This window comes from Microchirus variegatus, assembly GCF_963457635.1.
Source record: "Microchirus variegatus genome assembly, chromosome: 19".
Taxonomy (NCBI): Eukaryota; Metazoa; Chordata; class Actinopteri; order Pleuronectiformes; family Soleidae; genus Microchirus; species Microchirus variegatus.
The window spans coordinates 21,845,413-21,858,930 of NC_139820.1; the positions used below are offsets into that span (position 1 = coordinate 21,845,413).

General features: G+C 36.1%; 1 protein-coding gene across 1 annotated transcript in view; it reads right to left on the minus strand.

The window, feature by feature from the left end:
* fat2 (FAT atypical cadherin 2) overlaps positions 1–13,518 on the minus strand; it is a gene marked incomplete at both ends in the record, with an annotated part of 102,238 nt that continues 88,720 nt past the window's right edge. The window contains 5 exons of the mRNA XM_083905988.1: positions 1–545; positions 3,261–3,541; positions 3,836–3,993; positions 4,092–4,191; positions 6,348–6,501. Of these exons, the coding sequence (XP_083762114.1) occupies positions 1–545; positions 3,261–3,541; positions 3,836–3,993; positions 4,092–4,191; positions 6,348–6,501 (1,238 nt within the window). The remainder of the gene's footprint in view (positions 546–3,260; positions 3,542–3,835; positions 3,994–4,091; positions 4,192–6,347; positions 6,502–13,518) is intronic.

Below are 13,518 nucleotides of genomic sequence, written 5' to 3' on the forward strand. Positions count from 1 at the left end.
TTAGAACATCACCTCCTCACAGCTCCCGTAGTCGCTGCCCACCATGCTCGACCCGTCAAAGTTCCGCTGGTTCTGTCCCGCAGGCCTCGTCTGAGGCTGGGCGGCGTTAGACGACGGCGGCGGCGGCAGTGGCGGTTGTTGTTGCTGTTGTTGTTGTTGTTGTGCGTCGGGCTGCTCCGCGTACGACGGCATGGCGACGCTGAGGCGCATGCTGAGCCTCTTGTATCCTCCCGGGACGCTGTCCAGGCTGCGGGTCTTCTGCGTGGGGTAGTAGCTGACGGCCGTGTACTCGTCGGGGCACTGGGACCTGGGCAGCGGGAGCCCGTCGGGCCCCAGGAACTGGTCCAGGTTCTGGTTGCTGTAGCAGGGCGGGAGGGGCGCGCGGCGGTCGGCGCAGCGGTCCAGCGGGAACGGGAAGCCGCCGAAGCGCGAGTTCCTCCGCGAGTCCGCGGTGGAGTTCCTGGAGTACGTGTCCTCCACGATGTCAAACTGAGGGAATTCCTGCACCGACGGGCGGCCGTAATAGTCGGGGTCTGCGGGATAAACTGTGGAGACACAAGGGATTGACTGTTAGGTCAGTTTTGACAGATTATTTTCGCTCTTTTATCTGTAAATTATAATCCTGGTTTTGCTCACATAAATCCTTAGTCTTATCTTTGTTTGGTTGTAGGAAGTCATGTGACAAATTTACGTGTTCTATGGATTAAAACCAGTCTGTTGATATCATAGGATTGGTGATGTACATTCACGTATCATCAGCGTATTGGTAGATATTCACTTTCTTCTTTAAAGTAGATTTTGGAACTTTAAGTAAATTTTGGAACTTTAAGTAGAATTTGGAACTTTAAGTACATTTTGTAACTTTAAGTAGAATTTGGAACTTAAAGTAGATTTTGGAACTTTAAGTAGAATTTGGAAGTTTAAGTAGAATTTGGAATTATAAGTAAATTTTGGAACTTCAGGTCAATCTTGGAACTTTAAGTAAATTTTGGAACTTTAAATAGATTTTGGAACTTTAAGTAAATTTTGGAACTTTAAGTAGAATTTGGAACTATAGTATAATTTGAAACTAAGTAGATTTATGAACTTTAAGTAAATTTTGGAATATTAAGTAAATTTTGGAACATTAAGTAGATTTTGGAGCTTTAAGTAAATTTTGGAACTTTAAGTAGAATTTGGAACTTAAAGTAGATTTTGGAACTTTAAGTAGAATTTGGAAGTTTAAGTAGATTTTGGAACTAAGTAAAATTTGGAACTAAGTAAAATTTGGAACTTTAAGTAGAATTTGGAATTATAAGTACATTTTGGAACTTCAGGTCAATTTTGGAACTTTAAGTAAATTTTGGAACTTTAAGTAGAATTTGGAACTATAGTATAATTTTGAAACTAAGTAGATTTTTGAACTTTAAGTACATTTTGGAATATTAAGTAGAATTTGGAACTTCGGGTCAATTTTGGAACTTTAAGTACATTTTGGAACTTTAAGGAAATTTTGGAACATTAAGTAGATTTTGAAACTTTAAGTAGAATTTGGAACTTTAAGGAAATTTTGGAACTTTAGGTCAATTTTGGAATTTTGGAACTATAAGTCGTTCTGGTCGTGTGTCGTTGAAAATCATCATCAAACTAATCCCGTCTGAGCTGGTCTTTAACTGTGTACAAGAGTTTTGAAATATTCTGAGCAGCCTTTTTCCAGCTGTCGATGACTTCTTCTGCTCTGGTCAACAGCGACAGAACATTATTTTCGCGTCGAGGTCGCAGCTTTGAGTGAAACGCCGACTCCGACCCTGACAAGGATCCGGATAACGAGTGAAAAACGCCACAGGAATGTGTCCTTTATTCTCGGGCAGAAGGTCGAGCAGACGAACGAGCCGTCAGCCTGACGTCGTCTGGGGAACGACGGCGTGACAACGACGACTCTTTTCATCCGTCTTGTGAACATGTTTTTTACACAGCGCTTTATTGATCCGTTACATGAAAGGGAAAAAAAGACGGAGAGCGAATGTCAGGTGGACGACGAGAGCGTGACGGAGGGACAATGAGACGAGGACGGATTAAGTGACGCGTTTTCTCCCCGCGGACGAATAAAAACCAAAGGCGGGAAACAAGGGAACGAGGGAGGAGGAGGTGAGGAGAGGAAGAGAGGACGAGAACGAGGGAACGTTTAAACAAAAACAGGAGGAAAAATTGCATTTTTAAAGCGACTTAAGGTCAAAAACGCCATAAAGAAACTTGGCAAATAAAGATTTTTAAACATTTTTCATTCATTTAATTAGTTTTTATTGTGCTTTAGTGCATCACGGTTACTTTTACCCACGTTTTATGTCTTTTCATTAGTTTTTTCATATCCTCATGTGAGCTTTTATGTCTTTTATTTATCGTGTCGTTTATGTCCACTGTGGACCACGTGTTTTCAGCAACTTAAACTATCTTAATAACACGTTAACACTGCTTTGCCATCGCTGTGAGACGGCGTTTTCTTTGTTCCAAAAGTGGCACATTTTGGATGACATAGTATAGTATGACGTTTTTGACAAATTTTGGACCAACATTTTTTTTCCAAAAGATTGTCAAATTTTGGACGACATAATTTTGACATAGTATGACGATTTGTCAATTTTGGACCGGAATTTTTTTTTTTCAAAAACATTGTAAAACTTTGGATGACATAGTATAGTATGACGTTTTGGTCAAATGTTGGACCAACAATTTTTTTCAAAAAATGTTTTACATTTTGGACAACATAGTTTAATATGACGCTTTGGTCAAATTTTGGACCAAATTTTTTTTCCCAAAAAATTTTCAATTTTGGATGAAATAGTATAGTATGACGTTTTTTTCTTTGGTCAAATTTTGGACCAAAATAAAATTTTCAACAAAATTGTCACATTTTGGACAACATAGTATAGTATTCCAGAAAGTGATGTTTGAACAGTGTTAACTCTCCGCACACCAAAGTCCATTAAAAAAAACAGCAATTTTAGCTCAAAGGAACGTGAGAGCTGCGACGCGACTGTTGCTACGTTTTTTCCGTACCGATAAAAATCTGAGCAATTAAATTCAAACACAGCAGTAAAAACAAACATATTTGACGCGAGTAATGGAGGCAACAGTGAATCGACGACTCTCTTTGGAGTTTGGTGCGGCAGACGAGACGTCGGACAGCTGAGAATCTACAGAGAGAAATCTTCTTGCAGTAAAAGAGCAACAGATTTAAGAGAAAAAAATCACAGGAAGTGGAAAACAAAGCTCTAGCTCACCTTCATAGTCCATGTCCCAGTGGTTCTTCCTGATGGAGTCGTTGTCGGAGCTCGACGGCGGCCTCGCCGGAAGATTCGGGGCCACGCTGCACACGACCGGCCCCTGCGTCTTTGGGGGGGAGACCCCACCGCCCGACACGCCGGCCTGGCTGCGAGGGCGGAGCGACCGGAACGGCGTGTGGTCGAGGTCGTTGGTCGGACAGACGAGGGAGCTCATCTCCATGTGGTGGCCGTTCTCGTGCTCGTGTTTGTGGTTCTTGGACAAACTGGAGTGCAAATAACTGCAGGAAGAAATGGTTTTATTTGTCACTGTCGCGTGTCAAGAGAGAGTTTACGAATAAAATATCATATTACACAGTTTTCTTTGAGTGGAAACATTTAAAACCAGTCTGTTGTTATCACGGGATTGGTGATGTACATTCGCGTATCATCAGCGTATTGGCAGATATTCATTTTCTTCTTCTAAGTAACAGCTTTCCAGTTGGAAAAATATGTGAAATAACGACGTGAACGTAGTCTTAAAGTATCGTAGACTCAAAATAATGAAGATGTAATTTGGTAAATCTGACACGTACCCGTTGGAGTCCTGGACGCAGACCGGCTTCTTCTTCTTCTTCTTGTTCTGAACGTAGCGTTTCCTGACGCACACGAAGATGCTGACCAGCAGGAGAAGGCCCAGCACGCTGGCGCTGATCTCCATGATCTCCACGTAGCCGATCATCGGGTTCACCTTCTTGGGAAAAAAAAATAAAATAAAGCATTTGGGTGAGTTTTGTATATGAAGCTAAATAAAACCGCGGAGTCAACGGTGAATCTGTGGATGTGACCGACCTGAGGCAGAGGATCACAGTGGAAGGAGCCGTCGGTGACTTTACAGCCGTAACCTCCGGGACACGGATTCGGCGAACAGACGTCGATCTGATTGTGGCACCTGAAGCAGAAGGTTCAGATATGAGGTTTATTTCGTGGAAAATAAAGTATTTTTTGGGAAAAAGCAACTGATGAAATTATATGTAGTGCTGGGCACGTTAGCGGTGGTTAGCCGTACATTGACGTGAAGATTCTCACTGTATTTGATATTAATATGTAACAAATATGTGTCTTTATGTATAAATGTATCTATATTTTTACCTTAAACTTTTTTGACAAATTTTGGACCAAAATTTCTTTTCAAAAAAATTGTCAAATTTTGGATCGAATTTTTTATTGTTGCAAAAAATGGTCAAATTTTGGATAACATAGTATAGTATGATGTTTTTTACAAATTTTGGACCAAATTTTTTTTTCAAAAAATTGTCAAATTTTGAATGACATAGTATAATATGACGTTTTGGTCAAATTTTGGACCAATTTCTGTTTTCCAAAAAATTGTCAAATTTTGGAAGACATCATTTTGATATAGTATGATGTTTTTGTCAATTTTGGACCGAAATGTGTTTTTCACAGAAATTGTCAAATTTTGGACGACATAGTATAGTATGACATATTTGACTAATTTTGGACCGAAATTTTTCTTTCAAAAAATTGTAAAATTTAGGGCCAATTCTGGACTTGACATTTTTCCACTATAATTTTCCAGTTTCGAGCAGTGACAGGAAGTTTTTTTTGTTTTGTTATATATATATAAAACAATAGTTGTACAGAAAGGTGAAGATTCTCACTGTATTTGATATAAATATGTAACAAATATGTGTCTTTATGTAAAAATGTATCTATGTTTTTACCTTAAACAACCCAAAAATTTGAATTTTAGTCATTGGTTTGAATAACAACAACAAACAAAATAACCAATACGATCCGTTTCTCTTCCTCATCCTTTAAAATATTCTGCGAACGTTCTCATTATCATTTATACGTCATTTCAGTGACACTTCATCGTGTGGACGTGTTTTTAAAGCGAGAATAAACACATGAACGTGACGACACAGTGACGATAACGACCCAAACGTCGCTGACGGCCATTTTATCACCGGACGAATGAGTGAGTGAACGAAAACAGTTAGCGCTCGACGCCGAGTTAATGAACGCATGAATATGCAAATGCGCTGGTAATCTGCTCTGAACGTGACTCTCTGGCTTCGACTGTGAGGGGAATAAAAACCCTGCTGATTCTCCGTCAAATCGCACACGCAAATCCAAGGCCGCGCTCATTCTTCTTCAGGCTGTTTACGTCGAGCGATGCAGGCGCTTTATCAGGATCTGACTGATGATGAACACGTTTTTAAAGCTTAACTGCTGATTATGATCTACATCTGTGCTCTTAAAAGGGGATTTTAATCACTTAACTAAAGGTAAATCTAATAAAAGGATAACTTCAGAACACGTTCACGTCTTTATCTCACTGTTAAACTGAGGTTTTTAAACGGCTCACTCTCCCACACCAAACCCCACAGGGAAAATCAGTGATTTTAGCTCACAGGGACACAGGAGCTGCTGGTCTACTGCTGCCTCCTGTGGTCACTTTGTGTCACCGAAGTAAATCTGAACGAAGGATTTCAAAAGCTGATTTTAAAAAACAAGACATTTGAACTTAGTGATGGAGGCAGAAGTGTGATGAACAACTCTGTGTGCTGTGATGTAAAATCACTGTTTTTCTCTATGGGGTTTGGTGTGGGAGAGTGACAGGAACCTATTCCTAAAAGTCACTATTTATAATGTCAACATTTGTTTTTCCTTGTGTGAAATTATTTTTTTTCAAAGATTGTCAAGTTTTGGATGACATAGTATAGTATGACATTTTTACCAAATTTTGGACCAAATTTTTTTTTCCCAAAAAATTGTCAAAATTTGGACGACATAGTATAGTATGACATTTTTGTAAAATTTTGGACCAATTCCTTTTTTCAATTTTTTTTTCATTTAAAAAAAAAAAAATTCCCCCAAAAAATTGTCAAATTTTGGAAGACATTGTATATTATGACGTTTTGTCAAATTTTGGACCGAAATTTTTCTTTCAAAGAAAATCGTAAAATTTAGGGCAAATTCTGGACACGGCATTTTGCCACATTTTTCCTCTTATAAGAGCATCAGTGGTTAAAGAGACACAAGAAATGCTGCTGCCATGTGTACAGTTTGTTTTGTGTTTACCTTGCGTCAGCGTTGTCCACAGAGCAGTTGCACATGTATCCCTCTGCCTTGGGCACGCACACCCTGCCGTGGGCGCACGGCTGCGAGGCACACGGGTTGTCGGGCAGCTGGCAGCGGGCGCCGTGGAAGAGCGGCGCACACCTGCAGCGCGGCTCTGCAGAGAAAAGACATCACACGCTTCACTGAGAGTCTGCTCTACAGGCCGCAAACAATCAAAGCTCAGGTCAAAGGACGACACACACACAGAGGCAGATTGGATTCTGTCGAAGAAACCAAAGCATTTTCTGCAACAGATGTGAATGTTTTTTCCTCCACAAAATCATCAAACTAATAACAATAACACTGATGTTAGTTAAAGAGCAGATGATTTGTAAATGTCTCAAAACTAAAGTAAAACTGGATTAAACTGAACAACTGGGACAAGGTCATATCCACACATGCTTTTCAAGTTTCTGAATCATATTTTCTTTTCATGGATTTTATTATTTTTTAAAAAGAGAAACAACCAACTTAAATGATTTCAGAAATAATCTCATTTGGCTTTTCTCTCTCAAAGGGTCGCCACAGCGGAGCGATCACGTCATATCACTTAATGTAGTTGGAAAATCTGTTTGTAAAACAAGTAATTAAGTGAAAATGTCTCAGACAAATATTTTCAGGAAAAATGTTTTGACATGATGTATGACAAAATTTGGTAAAGTGTGTCGTTTTCGGCAAATTATGGACCAAAACATTTTTTTTCAAAATTTTTTTATACACATAGTATAGTATGTAGATCTTTGTCAGATTTTGAAGGACAGAGTATAGTATGAGGTTTGTGTCAAATTTTGGACCTACATTTTTTTTCAAAAAAAAAGGTCAGATTTTGGACGACATAGTATAGTATGACGTTTTTGTCAAATTTTGGACCAAAATATTTTTTTCAAAGAAATGGTCAGATTTTGGACCAAATAGTGTAGTATGACATTGAGGTCGACGACATAGTATAGTAGGACGTTCTGTCACGTTTTGGGCAAAAAAAAAAAGTTTCAATAAAATTTCTGATTTTGGACGACATAGTATAGTATGTCGTTTTTGTCAAATTTTGGATGAAATTCTTTTTTTCAAAAAAAGTGGTCAGATTTTGGACGAAATAGTGTAGTATGACATTGAGGTCGACGGCATAGTATATTATGACGTTTTGGTCACATTTTGGGCAAAAAAAATGTTTTTCTTTCCATTTTGGACGACATAGTATAGTATGTCGTTTTTGTCAAATTTTGGACCAAATTTTTTTCTTCAAAAAAATGGTCAGATTTTGGACCAAATAGTGTAGTATGACATTGAGGTCGACGATATAGTATAGTATGACGTTTTGGTCACATTTTGGGCTAAAAAAAAGGATTAGAATTTTTTTTCGATTTTGGACGATATAGTATAGTATGTCGTTTTTGTCAAATTTTGGACCAAATTTTTTTCTTCAAAAAAATGGTCAGATTTTGGACCAAATCGTGTAGTATGACATTGAGGTCGATGACATAGTATAGTAGGACGTTTTGTCACGGTTTGGGCTAAAAAAAGAAAATTTCAATAAAATTTCAGATTTTGGACGACATAGTATAGTATGTCGTTTTTGTCAAATTTTGGACCAAAATATCTTTTTCAAAAAAAAGGTCAGATTTTGGACCAAATAGTGTAGTATGACATTGAGGTCGACGACATAGTATAGTATGACGTTTTGGTCACATTTTGGGCTAAAAAAAAGGATTAGAATTTTTTTTTCGATTTTGGACGACATAGTATAGTATGTCGTTTTTGTCAAATTTTGGACCAAATTTTTTTCTTCAAAAAATGGTCAGATTTTGGACCAAATCGTGTAGTATGACATTGAGGTCGATGACATAGTACAGTAGGACGTTTTGTCACGGTTTGGGCTAAAAAAAAAAATTTCAATAAAATTTCAGATTTTGGACGACATAGTATAGTATGTCGTTTTTGTCAAATTTTGGACCAAATTTTTTTCTTCAAAAAAATGGTCAGATTTTGGACCAAATTGTGTAGTATGACATTGAGGTCGATGACATAGTATAGTAGGACGTTTTGTCACGTTTTGGGCTAAAAAAAAAAATTTCAATAAAATTTCAGATTTTGGACGACATAGTATAGTATGTCGTTTTTGTCAAATTTTGGACCAAAATATTTTTTTCAAAACAAAGGTCAGATTTTGGACCAAATAGTGTAGTATGACATTGAGGTCGACGACATAGAAGAGTATGACGTTTTTGGTCACATTTTGGGCTAAAAAAAAAGATTAGAATTTTTTTTTCGATTTTGGACGACATAGTATAGTATGTCGTTTTTGTCAAATTTTGGACCAAATTTTTTTCTTCAAAAAAATGGTCAGATTTTGGACCAAATCGTGTAGTATGACATTGAGGTCGATGACATAGTACAGTAGGACGTTTTGTCACGTTTTGGGCTAAAAAAAAAAATTTCAATAAAATTTCAGATTTTGGACGACATAGTATAGTATGTCGTTTTTGTCAAATTTTGGACCAAAATATTTTTTTCAAAAAAAGGTCAGATTTTGGACCAAATAGTGTAGTATGACATTGAGGTCGACGACATAGTATAGTATGACGTTTTGGTCACATTTTGGGCTAAAAAAAAGGATTAGAATTTTTTTTTCGATTTTGGACGACATAGTATAGTATGTCGTTTTTGTCAAATTTTGGACCAAATTTTTTTCTTCAAAAAAATGGTCAGATTTTGGACCAAATCGTGTAGTATGACATTGAGGTCGATGACATAGTATAGTAGGACGTTTTGTCACGGTTTGGGCTAAAAAAAGAAAATTTCAATAAAATTTCAGATTTTGGACGACATAGTATAGTATGTCGTTTTTGTCAAATTTTGGACCAAATTTTTTTCTTCAAAAAAATGGTCAGATTTTGGACCAAATCGTGTAGTATGACATTGAGGTCGATGACATAGTATAGTAGGACGTTTTGTCACGGTTTGGGCTAAAAAAAGAAAATTTCAATAAAATTTCAGATTTTGGACGACATAGTATAGTATGTCGTTTTTGTCAAATTTTGGACCAAAATATCTTTTTCCAAAAAAAGGTCAGATTTTGGACCAAATAGTGTAGTATGACATTGAGGTCGACGACATAGTATAGTATGACGTTTTTGGTCACATTTTGGGCTAAAAAAAAAGATTAGAATTTTTTTTTCGATTTTGGACGACATAGTATAGTATGTCGTTTTTGTCAAATTTTGGACCAAATTTTTTTCTTCAAAAAAATGGTCAGATTTTGGACCAAATCGTGTAGTATGACATTGAGGTCGATGACATAGTACAGTAGGACGTTTTGTCACGTTTTGGGCTAAAAAAAAAAATTTCAATAAAATTTCAGATTTTGGACGACATAGTATAGTATGTCGTTTTTGTCAAATTTTGGACCAAAATATTTTTTTCAAAAAAAAGGTCAGATTTTGGACCAAATAGTGTAGTATGACATTGAGGTCGATGACATAGTATAGTATGACGTTTTGGTCACATTTTGGGCTAAAAAAAAGGATTAGAATTTTTTTTTCGATTTTGGACGACATAGTATAGTATGTCGTTTTTGTCAAATTTTGGACCAAATTTTTTTCTTCAAAAAAATGGTCAGATTTTGGACCAAATCGTGTAGTATGACATTGAGGTCGATGACATAGTATAGTAGGACGTTTTGTAACGGTTTGGGCTAAAAAAAGAAAATTTCAATAAAATTTCAGATTTTGGACGACATAGTATAGTATGTCGTTTTTGTCAAATTTTGGACCAAAATATCTTTTTCAAAAAAAAGGTCAGATTTTGGACCAAATAGTGTAGTATGACATTGAGGTCGATGACATAGTATAGTATGACGTTTTGGTCACATTTTGGGCTAAAAAAAGGATTAGAATTTTTTTTTCGATTTTGGACGACATAGTATAGTATGTCGTTTTTGTCAAATTTTGGACCAAATTTTTTTCTTCAAAAAAATGGTCAGATTTTGGACCAAATCGTGTAGTATGACATTGAGGTCGATGACATAGTATAGAAGGACGTTTTGTCACGTTTTGGGCTAAAAAAAAAAATTTCAATAAAATTTCAGATTTTGGACGACATAGTATAGTATGTCGTTTTTGTCAAATTTTGGACCAAATTTTTTTCTTCAAAAAAATGGTCAGATTTTGGACCAAATCGTGTAGTATGACATTGAGGTCGATGACATAGTATAGTAGGACGTTTTGTCACGGTTTGGGCTAAAAAAAGAAAATTTCAATAAAATTTCAGATTTTGGACGACATAGTATATATGTCGTTTTTGTCAAATTTTGGACCAAAATATCTTTTTCAAAAAAAAGGTCAGATTTTGGACCAAATAGTGTAGTATGACATTGAGGTCGACGACATAGTAAAGTATGACGTTTTTGGTCACATTTTGGGCTAAAAAAAAAGATTAGAATTTTTTTTTCGATTTTGGACGACATAGTATAGTATGTCGTTTTTGTCAAATTTTGGACCAAATTTTTTTCTTCAAAAAAATGGTCAGATTTTGGACCAAATCGTGTAGTATGACATTGAGGTCGATGACATAGTATAGTAGGACGTTGTGTCACGGTTTGGGCTAAAAAAAAAAATTTCAATAAAATTTCAGATTTTGGACGACATAGTATAGTATGTCGTTTTTGTCAAATTTTGGACCAAAATATCTTTTTCCAAAAAAAGGTCAGATTTTGGACCAAATAGTGTAGTATGACATTGAGGTCGACGACATAGTATAGTATGACGTTTTTGGTCACATTTTGGGCTAAAAAAAAAGATTAGAATTTTTTTTTCGATTTTGGACGACATAGTATAGTATGTCGTTTTTGTCAAATTTTGGACCAAATTTTTTTCTTCAAAAAAATGGTCAGATTTTGGACCAAATCGTGTAGTATGACATTGAGGTCGATGACATAGTATAGTAGGACGTTTTGTCACGTTTTGGGCTAAAAAAAAAAATTTCAATAAAATTTCAGATTTTGGACGACATAGTATAGTATGTCGTTTTTGTCAAATTTTGGACCAAAATATTTCTTTCAAAAAAAAGGTCAGATTTTGGACCAAATAGTGTAGTATGACATTGAGGTCGACGACATAGTATAGTATGACGTTTTGGTCACATTTTGGGCTAAAAAAAAAGATTAGAATTTTTTTTTCGATTTTGGACGACATAGTATAGTATGTCGTTTTTGTCAAATTTTGGACCAAATTTTTTTCTTCAAAAAAATGGTCAGATTTTGGACCAAATCGTGTAGTATGACATTGAGGTCGATGACATAGTATAGTAGGACGTTTTGTCACGGTTTGGGCTAAAAAAAAAAATTTCAATAAAATTTCAGATTTTGGACGACATAGTATAGTATGTCGTTTTTGTCAAATTTTGGACCAAAATATTTTTTTCAAAAAAAAGGTCAGATTTTGGACCAAATAGTGTAGTACGACATTGCGATCGACGATCAGTATAAGATACATTGTGTTTAGCTCAGATGGTAGAGCACCTAATCTGCCCCATGTGTTGAAGCAGTAGTCCTTTCTGAAGGCTGGTTCAAATCCCACACCATGCGGTCTCTCCTGCATGACATTCCCTGCCTCTCTGCCTCCTGCTTCTTCCCACTATACTATCTATTAAAAAGGCAAAAGGGCTCAAAACAATATTTGGACGACAAAGTATTGTATGAAGTTTTTGTCAAATTTTGGACCAAATTTTTTTTTTCAAAAAATGGTCAGATTTTGGACCAAATAGTGTAGTATGACATTGAGGTCGAAGACATAGTATAGTAGGACGTTTTGTCACGTTTTGGGCTAAATAAAAAAATTTCAATAAAATTTCTGATTTTGGACGACATAGTATAGTATGTCGTTTTTGTCAAATTTTGGACCAAATTTTTTTTTTTCAAAAAAATGGTCAGATTTTGGACGAAATAGTGTAGTATGACATTACGATCGACGATCAGTGTAAGATACATTGTGTTTAGCTCAGATGGTAGAGCACACAACTTGCCCCATGTGTTGAAGCAGTAATCCTTTCTGAAGACTGGTTCAAATCCCACACCCGCGGTCTCTCCTGCATGACATTCCCTGCCTCTCTGCCTCCTGCTTCTTCCCACTATACTACCTATTAAAAAGGCAAAAGGGCTCAAAAAAAATGTTGCCCAATTTTGAACGACATAGTATAGTATGTCGTTTTTGTCAAATTTTGGACCAAAATGTTTTTTTCAAAAAAATGGTCAGATTTTGGACCAAATAGTGTAGTATGACATTGAGGTCGAACACATAGTATAGTATGACGTTTTGGTCACATTTTGGGCTAAAAAAAAAGATTAGAATTTTTTTTTCGATTTTGGACGACATAGTATGTCGTTTTTGTCAAATTTTGGACCAAATTTGAAAAAATGCCATACTATACTATGTCGTCCAAAATTTGACACATTTTTTGAAAACCACTTTTTGGTCTTAAAATGCGTCATACGTCGTCCGAAATATGGCTAAACCGTAATACTGTGCTATGTCGTCCCACTTTGACAACTTTTGAGAGAAAAAAAGATTTGGTCCAAAATTTGAAAAAAAGGTCATACTATACTATGTCGTCCAAAATTTGACACATTTTTTGAAAACCATTTTTTGGTCTAACAAAGCGTCATACGTCGTCCGAAATATGACTAAACCGTAATACTGTGCTATGTCGTCCCACTTTGACAACTTTTGAGAGAAAAAAAATTTTGGTCCAAAATTAGAAAAAATGCCATACTATACTATGTCGTCCAAAATTTGACACATTTTTTGAAAACCATTTTTTGGTCTTCAAATGCGTCATACGTCGTCCGAAATATGACTAAACCGTAATACTGTGCTATGTCGTCCCACTTTGACAACTTTTGAGAGAAAAAAAATTTGGTCCAAAATTAGAAAAAATGCCATACTATACTATGTCGTCCAAAATTTGACCAATTTTTGGAAAATCATTTTTTGGTCTTAAAAAGCGTCATACGTCGTCCGAAATATGACTAAACCGTAATACTGTGCTATGTCGTCCCACTTTGACAACTTTTGAGAGAAAAAAAATTTGGTCCAAAATTAGAAAAAATGCCATACTATACTATGTCGTCCAAAATTTG